This window comes from Lactuca virosa, chromosome 2 (genome assembly GCF_052849685.1).
Source record: "Lactuca virosa cultivar CGN04683 chromosome 2, Lactuca_virosa_CGN04683_v6, whole genome shotgun sequence".
Lineage (NCBI taxonomy): Eukaryota > Viridiplantae > Streptophyta > Magnoliopsida > Asterales > Asteraceae > Lactuca > Lactuca virosa.
The window spans coordinates 159,352,902-159,377,455 of NC_136427.1; the positions used below are offsets into that span (position 1 = coordinate 159,352,902).

Below are 24,554 nucleotides of genomic sequence, written 5' to 3' on the forward strand. Positions count from 1 at the left end.
GATAGATCCAACTTAGATCTGAGCTCAATTCGATTGGTATGCCTCTTAGATCCGAGTTGAATTCATCTTGCCAGAACTCATAGTAGAACTCATAGTGGTGACATTGTGTTCTTATATATATATATATATATATATATATATATATATATATATATAGAGAGAGAGAGAGAGAGAGAGAGAGAAAGAGAGTGAGAGTGTGTGTGTGTGAAGGAGAGAGAGGGAGAGAAAGAGAGAGAGTATGTGTGGGTGTGTATGCGCATTTGTGAGAGTGTGAAAGGGTGGGACTTGTTATTTTTCAATAATTTCAATAATTATTTAATTAAAACGAAATTAGTAAAGATAATATAGTCCATTTTATATATGGAATCGACTAAATTTGCTACAAAAATGCATGCTACTTTTTAGTCACATATTTTAAGATTTTAGTGGCACTTTTTTATGTGCAAAAATACAAAAAATGTTTTGTGGCACATTTATGCCGGTAAATACTAATGAAATACTATAATTTAGACTATTATATTTACATAATTTTTATCTATAATATAACATAAAATAAATAATTAAATATCAGCATATATAAAATCATAAAAATTCTATTTTATCAAATGAAAAAACAACATTTTCTTTTCCATTCCAATGGAATAAACCATTCTATTCCTTCCATGATTCCATCGTAACAAATAAACGCTACCTAAAAGAAAAAATAAATGTATTTCCAACATTGCAAACAAATAGATATTCAATAAACCTTTGTGTGGCTTTCTAACCCATAATGATCAATATCAAGCCTATGTTTTTTCAGCTTTTAATTCCAACTAGAGGGGAATTAGCTGCGCCTTTGGCGCTGTGTTTGTTTTTTTTCCTTATTTCAAACTGTACTGTACCAAATGGTAGAACAGAGTATAATATTAATCAAAACATATTACATTAATTTGACCTGAAATGTTATATAGCTCATAAAAGTAAAAATTTCAAACATATTTTTGTTTAAAAAAAATGAAAAAATTCACCTTTAATCCATCAATGAGGCGACCTGGCATGCTTCCAATGTATGTCCTTCTATGGCCTCTAATGTCAGCATCATCTTTTACACCAACAAGAGATAATTCTTATGAACTTCCTCCCAAGAGCAGCAGCAATTGATGATGCCAATGATGTTTTCCCGACACCAGGCGGGCCCACAAACCTTGTTGATTCTATCATCTAAATAAGCCCCTATATTCAACAGGGTCAATGTTACTTTCTATATACGGGATACGTTTTTGCCGATGGTTTTGATAATTTTGGAACATTGCACACCTTGAAACAGAGATTTGCTTCCTCTGTTGAAAAATTCTTCAAATTCAAATCTTTGATACACCTAAAAACGCAAATACAACAAAAAATTTAGGGATGAAGTAGAGTAAGTAAGAAAGAAATTGACTGTTGGTGTAAAGGAAGATCACCTCGAGTAGGTGTAAAGGAAAAGGGAGGACAGTGAAAAGGAAGATCAGCTTTGAGAGTCTTCACACATCTGTCCTCGATAATATAATTTTCTGACACTTTTGCCCCTGTTATAGTCATGTTATCCTACAAGAACCAAAAAATTCAATTTTTAAAGGATTAAAATTGAGTTACCCCTTCTTTCAAAAGTGCTGCAAAGTTGATTGTACTTTGGTTGTGAAGAATTGATATGCAATCTTCTCTATTCACTGTGTATCAATAGATGGAAATTTAAATATCACATAACTAATTCAGAAAGATTATAACAATATGTATAGTAACAATGCATGAAAGTTTACCTCTTATTCTACAATAATAGGAAAGATCAACAATCTGTAAACAATTAAAAAAGTAAAATTATTAAAAATAAATGTGTACAACATCATAACGGGAATGATAAAAAAAGATTAGAGTAAATCATTAAATAGAATAGTTAATGTGACTCACGACCACAATTCACGAGTGAATGTTTAAGTTTGAAATATATATGTTCTATTCAATTTCGGGAGCATATTTGCATCTCGCTTTCTCTCATACACATACATGATTCTGCTTTTACTACTGTTTCTGCCTTTACTTAGTTTTGAGATTTAGCCACTAATATTTTATTTTTTCTAATTATACCGTAAAAATCTCCATGGCTAAACAACAAAAATGCTTCATTTGACAATTTTTTTGTACCTCTTGCTTGGCATTCAAGAATATGAATAGTAAACAACAAAAATGCTTCATTTGACAATCGTTTGCGATTCTGAGAACATATCATCCTGCTACCATGCCATCATAAATTACTATGTTTACAAACTATAAATATAATTTACTAAAGAAAAGGGTTGCAAATTGAAAATACCTTATTTTGTGAAAGAAAAAAAGAAAAATAATTTTAGACGAGTGTATGTGCTATAGTTGAGATTAAAAGATGAAGAAGCAAGTCCAATACGTGGACAATCCCAAAATTAAGTGTAAGAAGTTTGGCATTAAAAATAAAGTACTTACCAAATTAAATAACTAATAATTTGGCAACATATGTTTTTCATGTTTACCTTCTTCACCCAAAAATTAGATTGTTGCTTTTTTGGTCATGGCCTCTGCAAACATACATAAGTCAATTGTCTTTTAAGTATAAGTGTTTATTATTAACCATTATACTTTACAAAATGTAATCATACTTAAAAGACAATAAGGTTATACATGAAATAAAGAGATACCAGCAACCAATGAGATTATTATGCAGGAGGAACAGGAAGGCGTGGAATATAGATTAAAACGGCCAGTTTTGTAAAAAAATATAGTTGTACATAAAAATGCAAAACAAATCAAAACAAAAAGTCCTTAAGGTTAGAAGTTCAGATGGAAACGTATGTCTTGATACAACAACCTGATAGAAAGATACCTTCCGGCCTCACCAGCTCATATGTCTGTAATCTACCCAATTCCAACTCTGAAGAAGATTTAGAAACCTGTTCATATGAAAAAAATAACATGACTGATGATTGATGACAGATAATAGAAACATGTACAAACCTGCAACATATTTGATCTATAACAGATAATAGAAACATGTTACCTTCTCTTGGGCATTTCCACAAACACTGCATGTGCACTTCCCTTTAGCATATTAACAACCTCTATACACCTATCTTTTTCAACCGACATGTAGAATATATACCCTCCTGGGAGAAGTAAAGCATAAAAAGATGTAACAATCGATAAAAGAAAGCTCATAAAAACCTAAGAATTGACTAAACAAAAGAAAAAAATTGATAATTAATCAAACAAAGGCCATAAAAACTTAAAAATCAACTAAACGAAATAAAAACTAAAGCATTAAATCATAAAATCGAACCTGAGACAAAGCTCATAAAGGGGAAGTGGTGATGGCGGTGTAGAATATATACCCTCGGCCCTCCTGAAAGAAGTGAAGCATAGAAAATGTGACAATCGATCAAAGAAAGGTCATAAAAACATAAGAATTGGCTAAACAAAAGAAAAACTTGACAATTAATCAAACAAAGGCCATAAAAACTTAAGAATCGACTAAACGAAATAAAAAGTAAAGGATTAAATCATAAAATTGAACCTGAGACAAAGCTCATAAAGGGGAAGTGGTGATGGCGGTGTGTGTAGAGATAAGGGTGGAGACAGGAGCGACTTGATGATGGCCGGTCGAACGGCGGCTCTCGATGTTCCTGTCGACAAAGGTTGTCAAAGACGGAGGTGATGAAAAGGTGGCATGTAGGGTGGTGGTGGTGGTGGTGGTTATGAGATGATCGGAGAAGAAATTTTGAGGCTTTGAGGATGGCGGTGCTAACTTCTGAATGGAAGAGAAACACACAGAGAGAGAAGTGGTCAAGGGAAAAGGTTCTTGCATCTGGTGAGGGAAGAAAAATATAAACAAAACACAAACGAACCTTATTGGAGGAAAAGGGCGGCAACCGACGCTGACGAGAAGAAGATAAGCACGAAACAAAGTAGAAGCTACGGCAAGGTTGACGATAAGAACAGAAGAGAAGAATGGGAAGACGGAATTGTTATTGTGTCTTTAGAATGAGAATAAAAACTTCTGTGGCAAGACAGGAAAGAGAAAAAATTACACTGTAGCTAAGGTTTTAGGAATTATAGTATATACTAATTCATGTTCTTCACTAGTTTTCTAACATGGCAAATCAGCAAGAAGCTCAACGTAATCACATGAGCTATTATAACATGGTTGTTGCGCTTGCATTTTTTCAATCTCCTGATAAACATTTTACATAAATGTTAAAAACATTCTCATGAAAAACCAAGATACACTTATTTGTCAAAAGTTAAAAAAATGACAATAACCAAAATCCTATAATGAATGAGGTAAGACACACTAATAATATGAATAGTAAATTACATTTTTGGTCCCTGCAATTTGTTTTTAAAATTTTGGTACTTACCTAAGGCTTTTGTAACATTTTTTTGTCCATATTCCATGTAAAATGACTATTTTTGGAACCAAAATTGCAATAAGCTTTTATCTTGGAAGAATAGAGACCAAAAACTTTACAAGAACCACAATTAAGTAACAGATGTGAATTTATAATTTGTAAAAAAGTACAAACCTCTGCTTCAATCTGATGTAAAATAATAGGTACTCTCTTATGATATGTTCTTTCTTCTACCACCTTCAAATGCATCAAACTTGTCTTAATGAGTTAAGGACTGAATCTGGACAAATAAGAAACAGGCATACAAACTATATGTATACATCACTTTATCCAGACAGACGGACATGATGACAAACTAGCTAGTCTCTGAAGATCTATTAGAGATTACAAATACAACCGAAATGAACACATTGTGGTGTAATCGTAAGAAGCATAAACAAGTTGCATGAATATGATACTAAATTCAACTTAATTTGTAAATTTTGGACAATAATAAATTTTATATAGTAGCGATTTTGGCGAACCTACATATCATATTGATAAATAATGCCCTTAAATTTTATATATCAAGAAAAGATCTCGTCTATTTCAGGAAGGTGAGATTACGACTACGGTTTTGGAGCCATAAATTCCAAATCAGAAGCATAAATTCAAATTTTAGGCTGATTTTCACAACAAAAAATCTATATCTGATTAATTAAACTCGATGTAATCACAAAACAAATATCAATTGAAGCAACAATACAACAATATCAAGTGAATATAAGTACTTATAAGAAGAAACATACTTAATTAACAGATTGGCATTGAGGTGAGAATAGAAAGGAATTGTTGTATATATGCTTATTGTAACTACATCCTGTAATAAGAACCACAAATAACATAAGCTTAAACCATATATGAAAAGTTTTTTGATTCAAATATATTGGTTTTTGATCTTTGCTAACATAAACTTGATACAACCTGTAAATATCATATAAAACATAAATAAACAATAAAAATAGATTTATGAAAGTGGATTTACCTTAGATTTTCATAGACGCGAAGAACAATAAAATCTTGAGCCTTTGCACAAAAATCATAAAACCTCACCTATCCAATAGTTGTTCCAGCTGCTAAAGTGTGTCCATCATCATGTATGGCCAATGAAGAAAATGGTGCTTCACAATGTATGCAAAAAGAAGGTATTTGTATAACGTTTTTTATCTATTCTCACTGTAGCAATCATTTGTCATAAGTCAAACTTATAAAAGAAAGAACAAAATAATTGTACAAAAATGACGATTAAACAAAAGTTAAAAGTTAAAAGTTAAAAGAGAGACTTTGTCATTGGAGGGTGAAAAACTAACACCAACAGTTGGTGCAGAATGCTACTTTAACCAAGAAACCTTTGGGTTCCAATAGTTGTGTCCCACAAATGAACAGATTCATCATTGTCAGCTGTCACTGAAAGGTGGTTGTTAATCTATTGATAATCAAGTACCCCTTAAGACCTGAGAGCTCGAACCAACAAACAAACATCTAGAACAATCAGAAATACGAAGGTGCATGAATTATAAAGACCAATAAGAACTAAGATTCTTAATGGTTTTCTGATAGCCATAAAGTTGGAGAAGAAGACACACCTGCCTATTAGGATCCTTCAGTTTAGTAGCCCTAGCGCCTGATGCAAGGTTGTGAACTATAAGATCACCACTAAGACTAATGGAAGCTAAATGTTCATATTTGAAATTGTATCACATATGTTATTGTGTCTGTATGACCTTGTAAGTACTTTATACACCTTCTGTAAATTCCATATTCTTACAATTTGGCCACTTCCATGAGAACAAATGTAACGAGACGCTTTGGAATTGAAGTTGATTGGAAAATAGACTCTTGCAACATGGTATTTGGCCTAACTAATACAAAGAAGATTACATACAAACAAGATTAGAGCTTAAAATCCTCCATAATTGTAAATAACATGTTGATTGTCTTATGAAATTTGAGAGGTAACTTAAAACATATAAAAGAAGTTAAAACCTTCACTTAGACATTATATCCAACAATTGGGATTTGTAATCGAAAAGTAGAAAAACACCAAATTACCCTTCTTCCATAATTTATCCAGTTTTTCTTGAACCTTCAGCTTCAATCAACCGCTATGTAAAGGAATTAAAGATCTGAAGTAAAAATCAAAGATGGAAATTAGGGAAAATATTAGTACCTTTTGTCTGATCAAATAGAAAAACGGATTACAAAACGTGATGTTCTCCCTTCAAAAAAACATTCAGAGTTGCATGATCAAACTTATTGATTTAAGGTATCTTTCAAATATGCAAGTCAATATATACATAACCATTGATGAGAAAAATGTTAATTAAGCGAATGATCGTGAGAGAGTTGAGCATAATTAAGCTAGCATATAAGTTTAACAACAAACTTTAATATCAAAGAGAAAATTCTCAGTACAAAAGTGATAAAGTTAAATCAATGGATTATGTTACCAACAGGGGAGAAAAACTCACCAGAACAGTAGAACCATGCCGATATTTGTTAAAAACTCTCAAAATCAACAATATTAGAATGAATTGCAAAAGAAACTAATGTAACATCCATAAAATTTGAGAAAATTTAAAAATTTTCAACCATTTAAAACCATTAATTATTACAAAGTGTTTTCAAAATATTTTCATGTCAGAGTATCCCAGAAATCAAAATCATAAAATGTGAGGAGTTGTACGATCATGCCTTCGCCTTCCCGTGATCATCTGATGTACCTGAGACCAAAACTGAAACTGTAAGCCCGAAGCTTAGTGAGTTCCCCCAAAATACCCATACACACAACAATATACATATAATCACAAACAGCATACTATGGGTCCAATCAACCATCAGTTTGGAATACCGCAGGCCCTCAACCATTTGGTTGGAATGCCAACATACTATGGGTCTACTTATCCCTGGGATGGAATACCCCAGGCCCACAACCTATCGGGTTCGAATGCCCACATACTACGAGTCCAATCATCCTCCGGATGGAATCCTCATGGCCCACAACCATCGGGTTGGAATGCCTAGGTATGTTGGCTCTCACACAAAGCAGATAAGTCTCAACCACCAAACAAACATGTGCACATATATCAGATAATCACATAACAGTCTATAGACAAGAAAACCGATCTAACATATCATAATAGCATAATAACATCCTATCTACCAGGATACTGATCTAACAGATCATAACAACATAATACCATCCTATAAACCAGTATACTGATCTACAGATCATACTAGCATAACATATCAAGATAACCATCCAAGAAGGGTCGGCCTTGGTGCCTTAGACCCTTGAGTATAGTGAGGAAAACTCATCTCACAAGTAGTTCGAAGTGATAAAGTCAAACTCCACCAAATTCAGCTCCAAGTCCAACACCTATATCCACCAATGATTCCACTCCATAAATTCCCAATTTACCAAAATACCCTCAAAAGTCCAATTGGTCAACCCTTAGTCAAAGTCAAAGTCAAATGTAACGGTCCATGTTGACCCGACTCGTCGAGTGCAGCTAGCAACTCGTCGAGTTCCTCAAGAACACAGGGAGTCATAAAACCCTAACTGACTCGCCGAGTTCATGCAGGTCCAGATGTCGGGAAAAACCCTAATTGACTCATCGATTCCTCTTTCTAGATCGCCGAATTCATGCAGAATCAGACATGGGAAACCTTCATCCGATTCGCCGATTTCATGCAGAATCAGACACATGCAACCTTCATCCAACTCGCCGAGTCGGCCAAGCGACTCGTCGAGTTCATGCAGTCCATTTCTTATACAAATATTTTTAAGCCACCTCAAAGCTCCATATTGCCGATCCAACCTCCTAGGACATGGTTTCCACGTAAAGTTGCAAACTTTACGTACATGCATGGTCCTAAATGCCAAAACTAGACTAAGGGAAAGGTTAACTTAAAAGGAAAGGCCCAATCTTGCCAAATCTCATAACTTTATAGCTATAGGGACCAAGGGGAATCCATATCTGAAGTTACAACTTCAGATCTTGCCCTAACACTTGAAATGACTCCCAAATGTGCTAAAGATGGCTCTAAACCCAAACATGAAGAGATCTAGCTAAAGATAAGCCAAGGTAATGACTTGTTACCTTCAAAATGATGCCAAGATGAAGTAGAGTTAGATCCACCAGCTCCTCTTTGCTCCAAGCTTCTTATACTTCACACCTTCTTCACAAAATGCACCAAAATCACTCTTTAGGCCTCACAATCACTCAAGAAAAAGGTTAATGGTGATTAGGGTTTCTCTCAGCCGTCAAAGGGGTGGTAAAGGGCTGGAGGAAGGGACTTAAGGTCATTTAAATAGGGTGCAAACCCTAAAATTTAGGGTTTCATCTCCCAGCTCCTACTCGTCGAGTCCGGGTTCTCCGAATCGTCGAGTAGATCTAATAATCCACATGGGCAAACTCATTCCTACTAGACGAGTCATGGCATCCAACTCGTTGAGTAGACCTTCCAAAATGAAAATAAAATTGTAAAGCTAATAACTGGGAGTCGGGGTGTTACAATTCTCCCCCAATTGAACTAGACTTCGTCCTTGAAGTCTGCTACGGTAAATAACTCAGGGTAATGCTCCAGCATCTCTGCCTCTGGCTCCCAAGTCCACTCAGATCCCCTCCGATGCTACCACTGTACCTTTACCAAAGGTACTTCCTTTCTCCGTTCAACTTTTACCTTCCTCTCAATAACTGTCACTGGTCTCTCCACGTAATTCAGGCGCTCATCGACCTGAATATCATCTAATGACACTACTGCCTCCTTATCCTAAATGCACTTCTGCAACTGTGAAACATGGAAAGTGTTGTGGATCTGACTAAGCTCCTCTGGGAGATCTAGTCTATACACCATCTTGCCAAACCTGGCAGTAATCCTGAATGGCCCGATATATTGGGGACCCAATTTCCCCCTCTTCCGGAATCGAATCACACCCTTTGAGGGTGAGACCTTTAGGAGTACCATGTCACCGACCTGAAACTCCAACTCAGATCGACGCCGGTCGGTGTAACTCTTCTGCCGACTCTGTACGATCTGCAACCTCTGTCTGATCTGCTGAATCATCTCGGTAGTCTGCAAAACTACCTCAGTCCGACCCATCACCCTGTGATCAGCCTCGCCCCAACAGACTGGGGTGCGACATCTCCGTTCATACAACAACTCATAAGGCGGATCACCAATACTAGAGTGAAAGCTGTTGTTATAGGAGAACTTTGCAAGGGGTAGTTAGGAGTCCCAACTCCCTCCGAAATCAATAACGCAGGCCCTCAGCATATCCTCGAGAGTCTGTATGGTCCGCTCACTCTGACCGTCCGTCTGCGGATGATAGGTTGTGCTGAAGTGCAGCCGCGTGCCATTTCCTCGTGGAACTTCTGCCGGAATCGGGAAGTGAACCGCACATCACGATCTGAAAAAATAGAGACCGGAACCCCATGGCGAGCGACAATCTCGCGTATATACACATCGGCCAGTTTCTTGGCCAATGAACTCTCCCGTATCGCTAAAAAGTGGGCGCTCTTGGTCAATCGGCCCATGATGACCCAAATAGCATCGAAGCCCTTCTCCGTCCTCGGCAGCTTGGTGATAAAATCCATTGTGATCTGTTCCCACTTCCACATGGGAACCTCTAGAGGCCGCAGCTTTCCATACGGCCTCTGGTGCTTGGCCTTGACCATCCTGCAGGTCAGGCATCTCACCACGTACCAAGCGATTTCTCGCTTCATGCACGGCCACCAGTAACTCAATCGCAAATCCCGGTACAACTTGGTGGCCCCCGGGTGAATAGAGAAGCAAGACTTATGAGCCTCCTCCATAATAGTTTGTCTGAACCCACCACACATCAGAAACCAGACCCGACCGCAACGGGTCAATAATCCCTGGTTGTCCTGCACAAACTGGGTGTTCTCACCCCTAATCCTCTCAAGCTTCTAGTTCTCCTGACGCATACCCTCAGCCTGGGCTTCCCTGATCAAACCAACAAGTGGAGAATCCACTGAAATCCTGATGCACGTCACTGGAGTAGAAGATCCAGCTGACTTGCGGCTCAGAGCATCCGCAACCACGTTCACTTTACCTGGGTGGTAAACGATCTCACGGTCGTAGTCCTTGACTACATCCAGCCATCTGTGCTGCCTCATATTCAGGTTCGGCTAATCCATGATGTGTCTCAGGCTCTTGTGGTCCGTGTATATGGTACAACGGACCCCATAGAGGTAATGTCTCCAAATCTTGAGAGCGAATACCACCGCTCCCAACTCCAAATCATGAGTAGGGTATCTCGTCTCATGCGGCTTCAATTGCCGCGATGCATAGGCTATCACCCGTCCTCTCTTCATGAAGACCGCTCCTAGTCCCGTGATGGATGCATCACAGAACACCACAAAATCCTCAACTCCCTACGGAAGAGTCAAGACTGGAGCCTTGCATAATCGCTGTATGAGGGTCTCAAACACCCTCTACTGCTCGGGGCCCCACCAGAAATCCACCTTCTTTCTCGTTAGACGAGTGAAGGGTACTGCAATCTTGGAGAAATCCTATATGAATCTCCGATAGTACCCTGCCAATCCCAACAAGCTCCTGATGTCTGAGGGAGATTTCGGAACCTCCCACTGCATAACCGCCTCAACTTTGGTCGGGTCGACCAAAATCCCCTCCTGGTTAACGAGATGTCCAAGGAACTGAACCTCTCGTAACCAAAACTCGCACTTCGAGAACTTGGCATAAAACCGTTCTCGCCTCAGAACTCCCAATAGCTCCCGAAGATGCTCCTGATGCTGCTCTCGGGTCTTGGAGTACCCCAAGATATCATCTATGAACACGATGACTGGGCGATCGATCATCGGTCTGCAGACCCGATTCATCACATCCATAAATACTGCTAGCGCGTTGGTGAGCCGAAACAGCATCACCACAAACTCGTAATGCCCGTAACGAGTCCGGAACGCGGTCTTCTCCACATCCTCTTCTCTAACCCTGACCTAATGGTACCCGGACCTCAGGTCTATATTGGAGAACCAAGATGCTCCCTACAACTGATCGAAAAGATCATCTATCCTCGGGAGTGGATAACAGGACCTGCATCTCTGGTGGTGCCAACCGGTATGGTGCCTTGGCGATAGGGGCCGCACTTGGCACTAGGTCGATCCTAAACTCGACCTAACTCTTCGGGTAACTCCTCCGGGAACACGTCAGCAAACTCCCTGACCACTGGAACCTCTGACATTGAAACCTGATCCCTGACTCGCGTATCCACCATATACGCTAGATAACCCGCACACCCGTGCTGAATGTACTGTCGAGCCCTAGCAGCTGAACAAAACCCTGATCCCAATCTGGTGCCCTCGCCATAGACAATCAGTTGTCCCCCACTTGGGGTTCGAACTACCACTCGCTGACCCTCGCAGTCGATCATGACACCGAAATGACTAAGCCAGTCCATACCCATGATCACAAAAACTTCCCCTATCGGAATCGGAATCAAGTCTATCGGAAAAGATAACCAGAAGATTTCCAACACGCAACCCCGATAAACTGAAGAAGCAGAAACCCCGTGTTCGTTGGTGATAGAGATTCGCAACAGACACTCTAGCTCTCCTATTGGCAACCCGAACTCCCTACTGAATGATTGGGAGACAAATGACCGACTCGCCCCCGAGTCAAATAATACCAAAGCTGGTAAGGATTTCACTAAAAACGTACATAATCACAAGTACAAACATATAAGCATAAAACATATATGAGCAGTAAGATAAGGGATAGAACATACCAGCAACCACATCTGGTGCTGCCCTGGCCTCCTCTACCGTAAGCTGGAAGGCGCATCCTTGAGCCCTCGGGGGCGCTGCTCTACCCTGACTCCCGTCAGTAATCCTCAGTGACACGGGTACCTACGCCGACTTGGCGGCTAGTAGCGGACATTGGGCCTTCAGATGGCCCACCTAGCACATAATGGTAACAAAGTCTGACTCCAGGAGTTGGAGTCTGTTGCTTGCAATCCCTGGTAAGATGGACCGGCTTTCCACGTTTGTGGCACCCGCTCCCCGATCGGCAAACCCCCGAATGAGCCTTCCTGCACTTCCCACAAGTGTGGCCCTTCTAACCTCCAAACCTAGTATCAGCAGTCTTGGACCGCTTCGGCGTCGGCTGTGCCTGTGCTGGGGCCTGCCTCTGCTCCCGTAGTTATAACTCAATCTCCAGCTCATGCCGCCTAGCGGCCTCGTGTAACTCCAAAAGTGTATCACATCGTTGGGTAGCAACGAACTGTCGGATATCAGTCTTGAGCATGCTCAGATAACGTGTCATCTGAGCCTGCTCAAAAGCAAACTCCAAGCAAAACATCGCCCTCTCAGTGAACATGCGGGTGATCTCCGTCACCGACTCTGTACCCTGTCTCAGATCCAAGAACTCCTATGACAGCCGCTCACGCTCGACCCGAGGAATGTAGCGAGTGCGGAACATATCTCTGACCTCAGCAAGTTCAGGGCACATCTGACCTTCTGGTCAGCAGGACATGAGCACGTGAAGAAAAATACCTCCATGTCACACAGCCACCTCATGGCTATGATCGGATCCTAAGTCCCATCGAAAGTTGGGGGCTTCGTGTTATCGAACTCCCGGTACTGAAAACCCCTACTGGCTCCTCCCATTCCGCGGTTACAGCTGTTGTAGTTGTTGCGGCAACCGTCTCAGCTAGGGATGCATATTTGTCATCGAAATACTCCATCATGGCGGTCTTAATAGACCCAAACATCTCCAGAATATGGCCCCGGACAATCTCGACCACCTCCTCGCGGATAATCTCCCTGACACGATCCTCTGTCAACACTGGCCCACCCTGGCTGATAGTCTCGGGCGCTGTCGGGCCGTGTTGTCTGCCCTGCTCTGATCCCGATCCGGATCTAGTCACGAAACGCCTCGTAACCACCATACTAAAAATACACCAGGAAGATATCAGATAATCCGCACAAATAATAGGGAACCAACTCCCAACTAAACCCTAGGGGTTGTGACTTCCTTGCTTTCAGAAGTACGGGACCATACTACCTTCCACACCTACCAATATTTGTCTCAAATATCATCACAACACCCTAACAATATACATATTCATGGTGATCGCTCAATCCTCACTCCTAGAGGAAGGTTAACTATCTCATAACTGGCCTACTGACCCCGCATAACTCACTCATCCATGAAACTTCCACCAACCCTACAGCACTCGTGTATGCTAGCCATACATAACGTTGGACCCTATAGACTTTCGAATACATGATCCTACCCTAAGCCCTTCATCAGACAAGAACAGGAAATAAGGCCAAACCAAACATTCTCAGGCTATAAGATCTTAATTATGTACAGTCGTGACGCATACACTAAGCAACTACAGTAATGATGTCAATTTCATATAAGGAAAACCCTAGGTTATCATGCATCATATAACCATGTAATTCTATCATGCAATTCCTAAAGATCCCTAGCCTAGTACTAGCATGTTGTTCTAACATATCACAAAATCAAATAACTGCATGGTATTTTAGGGTCTACTTACTGGCTCCGGCTGATCGTACACTCTGCATCCTCTTTAAATTATTTTGAAAACCATTTGAAAATCATTTTGAAAATATTTTCCTTGATTTGAGACTGGATTCACACGAGTGTTCCTCCAATTCACTCAAACCAAGCCTCTGATACCAACTTGTAACATCCATAAAATTTTAGCCAATTTAAAACTTTTTCAACCAATTAAAACAATTGATTATTACAAAGTGTTTTCAAAATATTTTCATGTCAGAGTATCCCAGAAATCAAAATCATAAAATGTGAGGAGATGTACGATCACGCCTTCACCTTCCCGTGATCATCTGATCTACCTGAAATCAAAACTGAAACTGTAAGCCCGAAGCTTAGTGAGTTCCCCCAAAATACCCATACACACCACAATATACATATAATCACAAACAACATACTATGGGTCCAATGAACCATCGGGTTGGAATACCCCAAGCCCTCAACCATCAGGTTGGAATGCCAACATACTATGGGTCCAGTCATCCTCGGGATGGAATACCCCAGGCTCACAACCTACTGGGTTGGAATGCCCACATACTACGAGTCCAATCATCCTCTGGATGGAATACTCACGGCCAACAACCACCGGGTTGGAATGCCCATGTCTTTTGGCTCTTGCACAAAGCAGATAAGCCTTAAACACCAAACAAGCATGTGCACATATATCAGATAATCACATAACAGTCTATAGACAAGAAAAACGATCTAACAGATCATAATAGCATAATAACATCCTATCTACCAGGATACTGATCTAACAGATCATAACAACATAACACAATCCTATCTACTAGGACACTGATCTACAGATCATACTAGCATAACATATACAGATAACCATCCAAGAAGGGTCGACATTGGTGCCTTAGACCCTTGAGTATAGTGAGGAAAACTCACCTTACAAGTAGTTCGAAGTGATAAAGTCAAACTCCACCAAATGCAGCTCCAAGTCCAACACCTATATCCACCAATGATTCCACTCCATAAATTCCCAATTTACCAAAATACCCTCAAAAGTCCAATTGGTCAACCCTTGGTTAAATTCAAAGTCAAATTCAACGGTCTATGTTGACCCAACTCGTCGAGTGCAGCTAGCAACTCGTCAAGTTCCTCAAGAACTGAGGGAGTCATAAAACCCTAACTCACTCGCCGAGTTTCCAACCAACTCATCGAGTTCATGCTGGTCCAGATGTCGGGGAAAACCCTAATTGACTCGTCGAGTCCTCTTACTAAATCGCCGAGTTCATGCTGAATCAGACACGGGCAACCTTTATCTGAATCGCCGAGTTCATGCAGAATCAGACACAGACAACCATCATCCGACTCGCCGAGTTCATGCTGTCCATTTCTTATACATATATTTTTAAGCCATCCCAAAGCTCCATATTGCAGATCCAACCTCCTAGGACATGGTTTCCACGTAAAGTTGCAAACTTTACGTACATGCATGGTCCTAAATGCCAAAAATAGACTAAGGGAAAGGCCCAATCTTGCCAAATCTCATAACTTTATAGCTATAGGGACCAAGGGGAATCCAGATCTGAAGTTACAACTTCAGATCTTGCCCCAACACTCGAAATGACTCCTAAATGTGCTAAAGATGGCTCTAAACCCAAACATGAAGAGATCTAGCTAAATATAAGCCAAGGTAATGACTTGTTACCTTCAAAATGATTCCAAGATGAAGTAGAGTCAGATCCACAAGCTCCTCTTTGCTCCAAGCTTATTATACTTCACACATTCTTCACAAAATGCACCAAAATCACTCTTTAGGCCTCACAATCACTCAAGAACAAGGTTAATGGCGATTAGGGTTTCTCTCAGCCGTCAAGGGGGTGGTAAAGAGCTGGAGGAAGGGACTTAAGGTCCTTTAAATAGGGTGCAAACCCTAAAATTTATGGTTTTATCTCCCAGCTCCTACTCGTCGAGTCCGGGTTCTCCGACTCGTCGAGTAGATCTAATAACCAACGGATAAGGTGAGGAATGTGAGTTGAAAATTGGAATCATACCTTATGTCGTGATGCAATGAGATAGCATGCGACTTCTGTTTCGATGGTCTGATGATAGTATAAAGAAGTTGTGAAGTGCGATACGGGAATTCAATTTTTTTTTCAGTGGAACAAAAATAAATTGGTAAAACATATCATAAAACTTTAGTGGAATATAAAAAATATATGACACAAAATAAAGAGTTTTTAATGGCATTTTAAATTTATATACTGATAATAATAATCCTAATATTAGTGACATAAATTATTAAATGTCATTAAATGTATTAATTTTATAGTGACATATAAAATGTGCCACTAAAAACATAATATAATGGCATAAAAAAATGTACCATTAAAAATATGTGCCATTAAATGTCATTTTATTTGTAGTGTGGTTCTTTTTGTTGAATATTGGGGTTGTATTGGATGGTATTTATCTAAGTGTTTATCTAGTTAGATTTTATATTGTTTGTGTTTATCCTCGTGTTTAGCTTATCAGTTATAACAGATTCTTGTAACACCTATTCATAGCTTTTGGCTTTTCAGTGAAAGATAAGATTTTTCCTCTGATTTTCAATACTATTGATTTTAAGATGGTATCAGAGCATGTCTCATAACCCTAATCAAACTTTGCCAACGAAAAAAGCTTAAAGAATGATAGGTGCCAACCCAAAGGATAAAACGAACGTTGGAGAAGGATCCAACGAAATCAATCATGACTCGCCGTATTACATGCATTCATCTGATGTTCCTAAGCAGCTTCATGTGAATGAAGTTCTCACTGATGTCAACTATGCTGACTGGTCTCAAGAGATGGAAAACTTCCTCTTTGCTAAAAACAAATTTGAGTTCGTAGATGTATCGATCGAGAAACCAGAAAAAGGGTACTCAGAATATATGCCATGGATGAGGTGTGATGCGATGGTGACGGGGTGGCTTACCACAGCCCTTGAAAAAACGATCTGGGACAACGTAATATACGCAAACACGGCTGCACAGATATGGTCCGATTTTCCTGAAAGGTTTGGCAAGGAGAGCTCCCCAAGAGCTTACGAGTTAAAGCAGAAGATAGCTGACACTCAACAGGATGGCAACTCAGTTTCCATATACTACACCAACCTCCGGACACTGTGGGACAGAATCTTGTCGATCTTGCCCCTTCCCAAGTGCCCGTGCAACAGTTGCACATGCGATATTGGAAAGAGAATAAGTGAATATCAAGAAAAGGAACGTTTACATCATTTTCTCATGGGATTGGATCCAGACTTCACAGTGATCAAGACATAGATACTAGCGACGAAACCAACCCCTTCTCTAGGTACTGCGTACCATTTAGTCGCTGAAGACGAGAGACAAAGATCAATTTCCAATGAAAAGAAGGTACCTGCTGAACCTGCTGCTTTCAAGACCTTTCAAGGAAGGACTGGACATCCCAACAATTCCAAGGAACGGAATTACCAAAGACCAATCAAAGAAAGTAAGGAAAAGAAAGAAAGTGAACAGTGCACCTTTTGTGGGAAGAACAGACACAAAAGAGAAGGATGTTTTAAGCTCGTTCGATACCCGTATTGGTGGCCTGGAAAGAAAAGAGAGAAAGCTAAGACCACAGCAGCTTGTACTGATTCTGAAGTCAGTCCCATATCGGAACTCACTCAAGAACAATTCCAGATGTTCGTGAAACACTTCACTTCAGTCAATAACAATGAAGGAATGGCTCGCAACGCCAACATGGCGGGTAAAGGGAACAGTGAAAACGATTGGGTCATTGATTCAAGTTGTACTGAACACATAACCTTCATTCCTCATTTACTTAAAAACAAGAAAGCTACTCCTTTTGAACCACATGTGGTTATACCTAATGGCGACTCCATTAACGTGGAGGGAAAGGGAGAGTGTACACTTCCAGGGGGAGTAAAACTTACTGGAGTATTATGTGTTCTCGATTTTAAATGCAATCTTCTTTCAGTCAGTCGCATGAGTCACGACTTATAATGTGTCATAACCTTTTTTCCTGACTTTTGTGTCATGCAGGGGCTTCGTACGGGGAACTTGATTGGAGCGGGTAGGCGCCGAGGGGGACTTTACCGAATGAGGATGATTGAAGAAAGGAAGGCAATGTATGTCATGATAGACACTTGGCACAGAAGGTTAGGTCATGCCTCGAAGGAAAAGCTCTCCAAAATAGATTTCCTTCGGAATAATCTTGTTAATTTTAGTAATGAAACTTGTGACTCTTGTGCTAAAGCAAAACTTGTTAGAACACCTTTCCCTGTTAGTAGTAATAAATCCAAGGCTATTTTTGAGTTAATACATTGTGACATATGGGGTGGGTATCGAGTACCATCCTATACAAATGCAAATTATTTTCTCACTATAGTAGATGATTATAGTAGAGCGGTTTGGATCTTTCTCATCAAACACAAAAATTATGCCAGTCAATGTCTTATTGATTTCCATAAAATGGTTAAGGTTCAGTTTGAGAAAAATATTAAGAGGATTAGGTGTGATAATGGTGGAGAGTTTACATCTAATCACATGCATGATTTTTATTGTAGAGAAGGAATTTTATTAGAAACTACTTGACCGCATACACCACAACAAAATGGTGTAGCGGAAAGAAAACATCGTCACTTACTCGAAACTGCACGAGCTATCCGTTTTCAGGCTAACGTCCCGAAGAAATTTTGGGTGAGTGCATACTTACAGCAGCTTACATAATCAACCGACTTCCTTCTAAAGTCATTCAGAACAAGACTCCCTATGAGCTCATTTGGAATACCAAGCCTCGGTATGATCACATGAGAATTTCCGGTTGTCTTGCTTAGTTTAAAAATACAAACACGAAGGGAGACAAGTTTGAACAAAAAGGAAAACCAGGTGTGTTTTTGGATTATCCACAAGGTACTAAAGGATATAAAGTTTATGACATTGAAACAAGAAAATTAGTAGTGAGCAGAGATATTTTATTTTGTGAAGGTGTTTTTCCTTTCAAAGGAATCAAGACCGAGGGGCTTGATAAAACTGGCGAACCTTTCAAACTCCAAAATAGTGCATTGGAAGAAAGTCCATCATATATTCATACCAAGCAAGTCCAGCCCAACCATGAGCATATTGATGAGACTGTGATCCAAGATGATGAACATAATAGTCCATCGACAGAAAATAACCCAAACAGCGAAACTGGGCCAGAATTCGATATTGACCAAGGTAGCGACAACAATAATCTTGGTCACTTACACGTTGAAACGGAGAATAGAACCAGGAGCACTCAAACCAAAACGCAACCTCAAAAATTTAAAGACTATCTTGTGAAGCGTCCCCCGTCGGTTAGTCATGAGCAACCCGTATCCGATCAAGAGACCTCTACGGTACATTCTATTTCTAATTTTGTTGCTTATAAATTTTTTTCAGCAAATCATAAAGCTTACCTTGTGTCCATTTCCTCAAACAATGAGCCGACCACTTTTGTTCAAGCTTCTCAGGATGAACGATGGCGTGAAGCCATGAAAAAGGAAGTTAAAGCACTAGAAGGAAATGGAATTTGGAGACTAACAACTTTGCCTGAAGGGAAACGAGCCATTGATTCGAAATGGGTTTATAAAATTAAATATAAACCAAATGGAGAAGTGGAACGATACAAAGCACGGTTGGTTGCAAAGGGATTTACCCAAATGGAAGGAGTGGACTATCATGATACGTTTTACCCGGTTGCAAAACTTGTTACTATGCAAACTCTTCTGGCAGTTGCAGCAAAAAGGGATTGGTTCGTTCGCCAACTTGATGTAAATAATGTGTTCCTGCATGGAGACTTAGAAGAAGAAGTCTACATGAAGATACCACAAGGCTTTGCTAAGGAAAATGAAACTCGAGTTTGTCGTCTATAAAAGTCACTTTATGGGCTCAAACAAGCTTCCCGGAATTGTTATAAAAAATTTACAACGTTCCTTTTGGATATTGGTTTCCAGCATCCAAAGCTGACCATACTTTATTTTTATGGGACAAAGAAGGTGTTTATATTGCTATACTCATTTATGTGGATGATGTTTTAGTGGTTGGGAACAATTTGGAACGAATTCAACAAACCAAGAGGTGGCTTGATGAGGCATTCAACATAAAGGACTTAGGACAATTAAAATACTTCCTTGGAATAGAAGTCGCTAAAATACAACAAGGATTAGTCCTGAGTCAAAGAAAATATGTTCTCGACATACTCAAGGATACTGGAATGCTTTGGTGCAACCTAGTTCATTTCCTTTTGAATAGAATCTGAAGTTAGATAGAGGAGAGAAAGAAAAACAAGTTGATGCTGGTCAATATCGTAGACTGATTGGGAGACTGTTATATCTCCAAGCAACTCGACCTGATGTGACTTATGCAGTTAATGCATTAAGCCAATTTGTTAGTGACCCACGACAAAACCATATGGATGCGTTGAATCGAGTATTACAGTATTTAAAGGGACATCAGGACAAGGAATAATCCTACCGAAGGCGGGAGAATTAGTTTTGACAGCCTTCTATGATTCCGATTAGCTAGGATGCCCGTTTACTAGGCGATCAAGAACAGGATATTTGCAGATGCTTGGTTGTGCTCCGATTTCGTGGAAGACAAAAAAACAATCGATGGTTTCACGTTCTTCTGATGAGGCTAAATATTGTGCCATGTCGTCTACAGTCAGTGAGATTTTGTGGGTTCGATGGCTTCTCAACGACCTACAAGTACACGTTAATGGTCCTACTGTCTTATACTGTGACAATCAAGCAACTCGTCACATTGCAAATAATCTCGTCTTTAATGAGCGGACGAAACATGTTGAGATGGATTTTTTTTTGTTCGTGAAAGAGTTGTTTCTAAGGAAATTTTACCAATGCATATCGATAGCAAGATGCAGGTTGCGGATTTGTTAACCAAAGGTCTTGGAGCGAATCAATTTCAGTTCTTACTTGGCAAGATATGCATTATCAATTTACATGCTCCATCTTGAGGGGGAGTATTGGATAGTATTTATCTAAGTGTTTATCTAGTTAGCTTTTATATTGTTTGTGTTTATCCTCGTGTTTAGCTTATCAGTTATAACAGATTCTTGTAACACCTATTTATAGCTTTTCGCTTTTCAATGAAAGATAAGATTTTACCTCTGATATTCAATACCATCGATTTTAAGAGGTTGATGCCCAAAAAAACTAAAGATTATCATTGCAATCATCTATGATTTCTTATGGAGTGGTTGGAAAGCTAGGAATAACACTTCTACAAAGTTCGGATCTCCTCCTTGGCTTAGGCGGATAACACTCTCAAGGAGGTTTTTAGGTGGATCAAATATAAGGGTACTTTTGAAATTTGTAATTAGGGTTTGGTGTTGTAACCTGTTTCACATTTTGTAATTTCTTCCTTATACTCTTTTTTGCCTTGTCTTTTCATGTGAAGGTTATGACTTTTTAATAATATCGGCCGGTTCAAAAATAATACTAACCAATTAAATAACATACGGTCAGTTGAGTTGAATATATGATTATTTATTTTTTATATAAAGCTACTTTATTTAATTGGTAACCGAGAACATTATTGTAGAATTTATTTTTTATAGCAATTATATATAAACATGTTAGCTTGTCAACGTTCACTTGGCGTTTTTCGAATTCGGTGCACAAAGGAATTATGATTCTAGCTCTAGCACTGACTCTCCTCCTTCTCATTGTTTCATACGTTTTGTCGATTGTTTACTGGAACCGGAAATCTGGAAGCAGCAAAATCAATCTTCCACCAGGAAGTTTCGGATGGCCGTTTATCGGAGAAACTCTATCACTTCTCCGTGCAGCTTTGAACGGAACTCCGGAGAAATTCGTTCGTGAGCGGATCCAAAAACACGGCAGTCCTTTAGTATTCAAGACGTCGTTGCTTGGTGACAGTATCGCGGTGTTGTGTGGTCCTGCCGGCAACAAATTCCTGTTTGGAAACGAGAACAAGCTGGTGGCGTTGTGGTGGCCGTCGCCGGTGACGAAGCTTTTCGGTAGATGCTTGATTACGATTCGTGGCGATGAAGCAAAGTGGATGAGAAAGATTATGTTATCGTATCTAGGTCCTGTTGCTTTCGCTAGTCACTATGCTTCCACCATGGACATCGTCACCCGTCGCCATATCCAAGTTCACTGGCGAGGTAATAAAATGACTTTTACTCGTTGAATAGCACTTCGCACAAGTATTGTTAATGGGTTGTTGTTTTTCATTTTTTTCCGATGAAGGTAAGGAGGAGGTGAACGTATACAAAACTGTTAAGTTATTCGCTTTTGAGCTCGCATGCCGTTTATTTCTGAGCCTTGAAGAGCCAAACCATATTGCAAAACTCGGTTCCCTGTTCTACGTCTTCTTGAAAGGCGTCGGAGCGTTACCATTGAACTTCCCAGGCACACGATTTTATAGGTCGAAGAAGTTAGCAGAAGCTATTAGGACAGAACTTATGGTGATCATCAAAGAGAGAAGGGTGGCACTTGAAGAAGGAAAGGCGTCGTCTTCACAAGATCTCCTGTCACATTTTCTTACATCTTGTGATGAAAATGGCAGGTTTTTAACTGAGATGGAGATTGTAAACAATATCTTGTTATTACTATTTGCTGGTCATGACACCTCCGCTATATCTATCACGTTGATCATGAAGAGTCTTGGTGAATACCCTGATGTTTATGACAAGGTGTTGAAAGGTCAGTTGTCTTCTCTTATCGCTTTTTGCTTCCATTATGATTATGTGTATAACTACATACGAAAATGGCATTGTTTGCAGAGCAATTGGAGATTCTAAAGGGAAAAGAAGCGGGTGAAATGCTGAGGTGGGAAGACATACAGAAGATGAGATACTCTTGGAATGTTGCTTCTGAAGTCATGAGAATAACTCCTCCCGCTGGTGGATCCTTTAGAGAGGCCCTGGTGGATTTAGAGTACGCAGGTTATACCATTCCTAAAGGATGGAAGGTAATAGACTTTTAAGTACAACCTTAATTAACTCATTTTATTTGCAAAGGATGGAAGGTAATAAACTGATATATGTATTAATATGTTGCATATTCAGCTATATTGGAGTGCTGTAACGACCCAAAGAGACGAGGCAAACTTTCAAGACGTGACACAGTTTGATCCATCGAGGTTTGAAGGTGTAGGACCCACCCCATTCACATATGTTCCGTTTGGAGGGGGTCCTAGGATGTGTGTAGGGAAAGAATTTGCACGAGTGGAAATACTTGTGTTCCTTCACAACATCGTCACCAATTTCAAATGGGACTTGTTAATGCCCAATGAGAAAATCGAATATGATCCCATGGCTACACCAATAAAGGGGCTTCCTATTCGTCTCCATCCTCATCAACCATGAATGTATGTTGTAAACTTAAAATTTTAAGTGTTACAAATTGTAAAGTTATAAGCAATGGTTACAACTGTTTTATTTTTTACCGCTATATGGAAGTCCGTCAAATGTATCATTAAACCTCTTCCTAAATCAATAATTAATCGAAGTTATAACGTAAAATGTAACTATCTAGTATATGATTGAGATTTGTAGGTGTTCTTTTTTAAAATGTAACTATCTAGTATATGATTGAGATTCGTGGTTGTTCTTTTTAAATATCTTCAACTCTTTTCGAGAGGATTTAAATATTCAAGTTCATATTAGTAGTGTTGGGAGTGGCCAGAGGATTTAAATATTCAAGTTCCAATTAATGGTGTTGGGAGTGGAGAATCCAAGATTGAAAATCAACTTTGTCCCATTAAATAAAAGATCAAAAAATTTAGTGTGTCCAACAATATAAAAGATAAAAAAATTTGATCATTATTAATTTAAAAAAACTTATTTCACCTTTTTTTTTAACTTTAACATTATATTTAAAATAGAAAAATACTTATATACTAACCTAACTAAAAAAAAAAAAAAAAAACTAAATATATCTAATACTATAACTATATAACTATATAAATTGTTTATCAGTTAAAAGTGAAAACAATCTCAATGCCAAACATGCATATCACAAAGTAACTGTTCGTATAGACATTGCACATTTAATCGTTTCTATTCCATCACAACAAAATTTAAACTACATTAAGGAAAAAAAACTTTTACCCAAACGAAATACAAAAGTAGCAGCCTGCAGCACCACCTGCAACCGATGGTCTTCAGTCCGGTAGGATGAAGGCGGAGATTAGGGACATCCGTAGAGATCCCCAAGAACTGTTGAAGACAAATTGAGATCGTCGGAGACCAGAGACATCCGTAGAGACATCTGTAACCGTGCTTGTCTGCAACAACAAAGGATCAGATGCGACCAGCGAAACTTCGAAGTCGAGAAGACGAACCCAGTCAGAGTTCGGTCCACAAAAATCGTAATTTCTTTTAGATTTTCTATTTTTCCACTCATTAGTTTTCTACCTTTACGTATTCATAGTTTGAAATATTCATTGTTATTATATTATTGAAAAAATATTTTGTTTAATTAGCCTTCTTCTAAATTTCTGTTTTTAAATTGTGTATATGTTTTAAAGATTAAGAATATGTTATGATTGACAAATATAA

General features: G+C 39.1%; 3 protein-coding genes across 3 annotated transcripts; 2 read left to right on the forward strand and 1 right to left on the reverse strand.

The window, feature by feature from the left end:
* Nucleotides 1–816: 816 nt before the first annotated feature.
* Nucleotides 817–6,196, reverse strand: LOC145157920 (uncharacterized). The gene is made up of 13 exons (XM_079076893.1): nucleotides 6,181–6,196; nucleotides 6,023–6,108; nucleotides 5,786–5,862; nucleotides 5,351–5,360; nucleotides 5,186–5,256; nucleotides 4,112–4,219; nucleotides 3,563–3,960; nucleotides 3,329–3,391; nucleotides 3,050–3,155; nucleotides 1,782–2,942; nucleotides 1,446–1,691; nucleotides 1,300–1,360; nucleotides 817–1,215 (listed from the first exon to the last, which is right to left on the reverse strand). The coding sequence occupies exons 1-10, from the start codon at nucleotides 6,194–6,196 to the stop codon at nucleotides 2,885–2,887; spliced, it is 993 nt and encodes a 330-aa protein (XP_078933019.1). The 3' UTR covers nucleotides 817–1,215; nucleotides 1,300–1,360; nucleotides 1,446–1,691; nucleotides 1,782–2,884.
* A 10,455-nt stretch (nucleotides 6,197–16,651) lies between these two features.
* LOC145157921 (uncharacterized) lies at nucleotides 16,652–19,881 on the forward strand. Its single transcript, XM_079076894.1, has 4 exons — nucleotides 16,652–17,269; nucleotides 17,378–17,923; nucleotides 18,029–18,323; nucleotides 19,409–19,881. The coding sequence occupies exons 1-4, from the start codon at nucleotides 16,652–16,654 to the stop codon at nucleotides 19,879–19,881; spliced, it is 1,932 nt and encodes a 643-aa protein (XP_078933020.1).
* A 1,757-nt stretch (nucleotides 19,882–21,638) lies between these two features.
* Nucleotides 21,639–23,490, forward strand: LOC145156581 (beta-amyrin 28-monooxygenase-like). The gene is made up of 4 exons (XM_079075883.1): nucleotides 21,639–22,154; nucleotides 22,240–22,695; nucleotides 22,776–22,963; nucleotides 23,061–23,490. Exons 1-4 carry the CDS (start codon nucleotides 21,656–21,658, stop codon nucleotides 23,358–23,360), a joined length of 1,443 nt encoding a protein of 480 aa, XP_078932009.1. The 5' UTR covers nucleotides 21,639–21,655; the 3' UTR covers nucleotides 23,361–23,490.
* The last annotated feature ends 1,064 nt before the right edge of the window (nucleotides 23,491–24,554 follow it).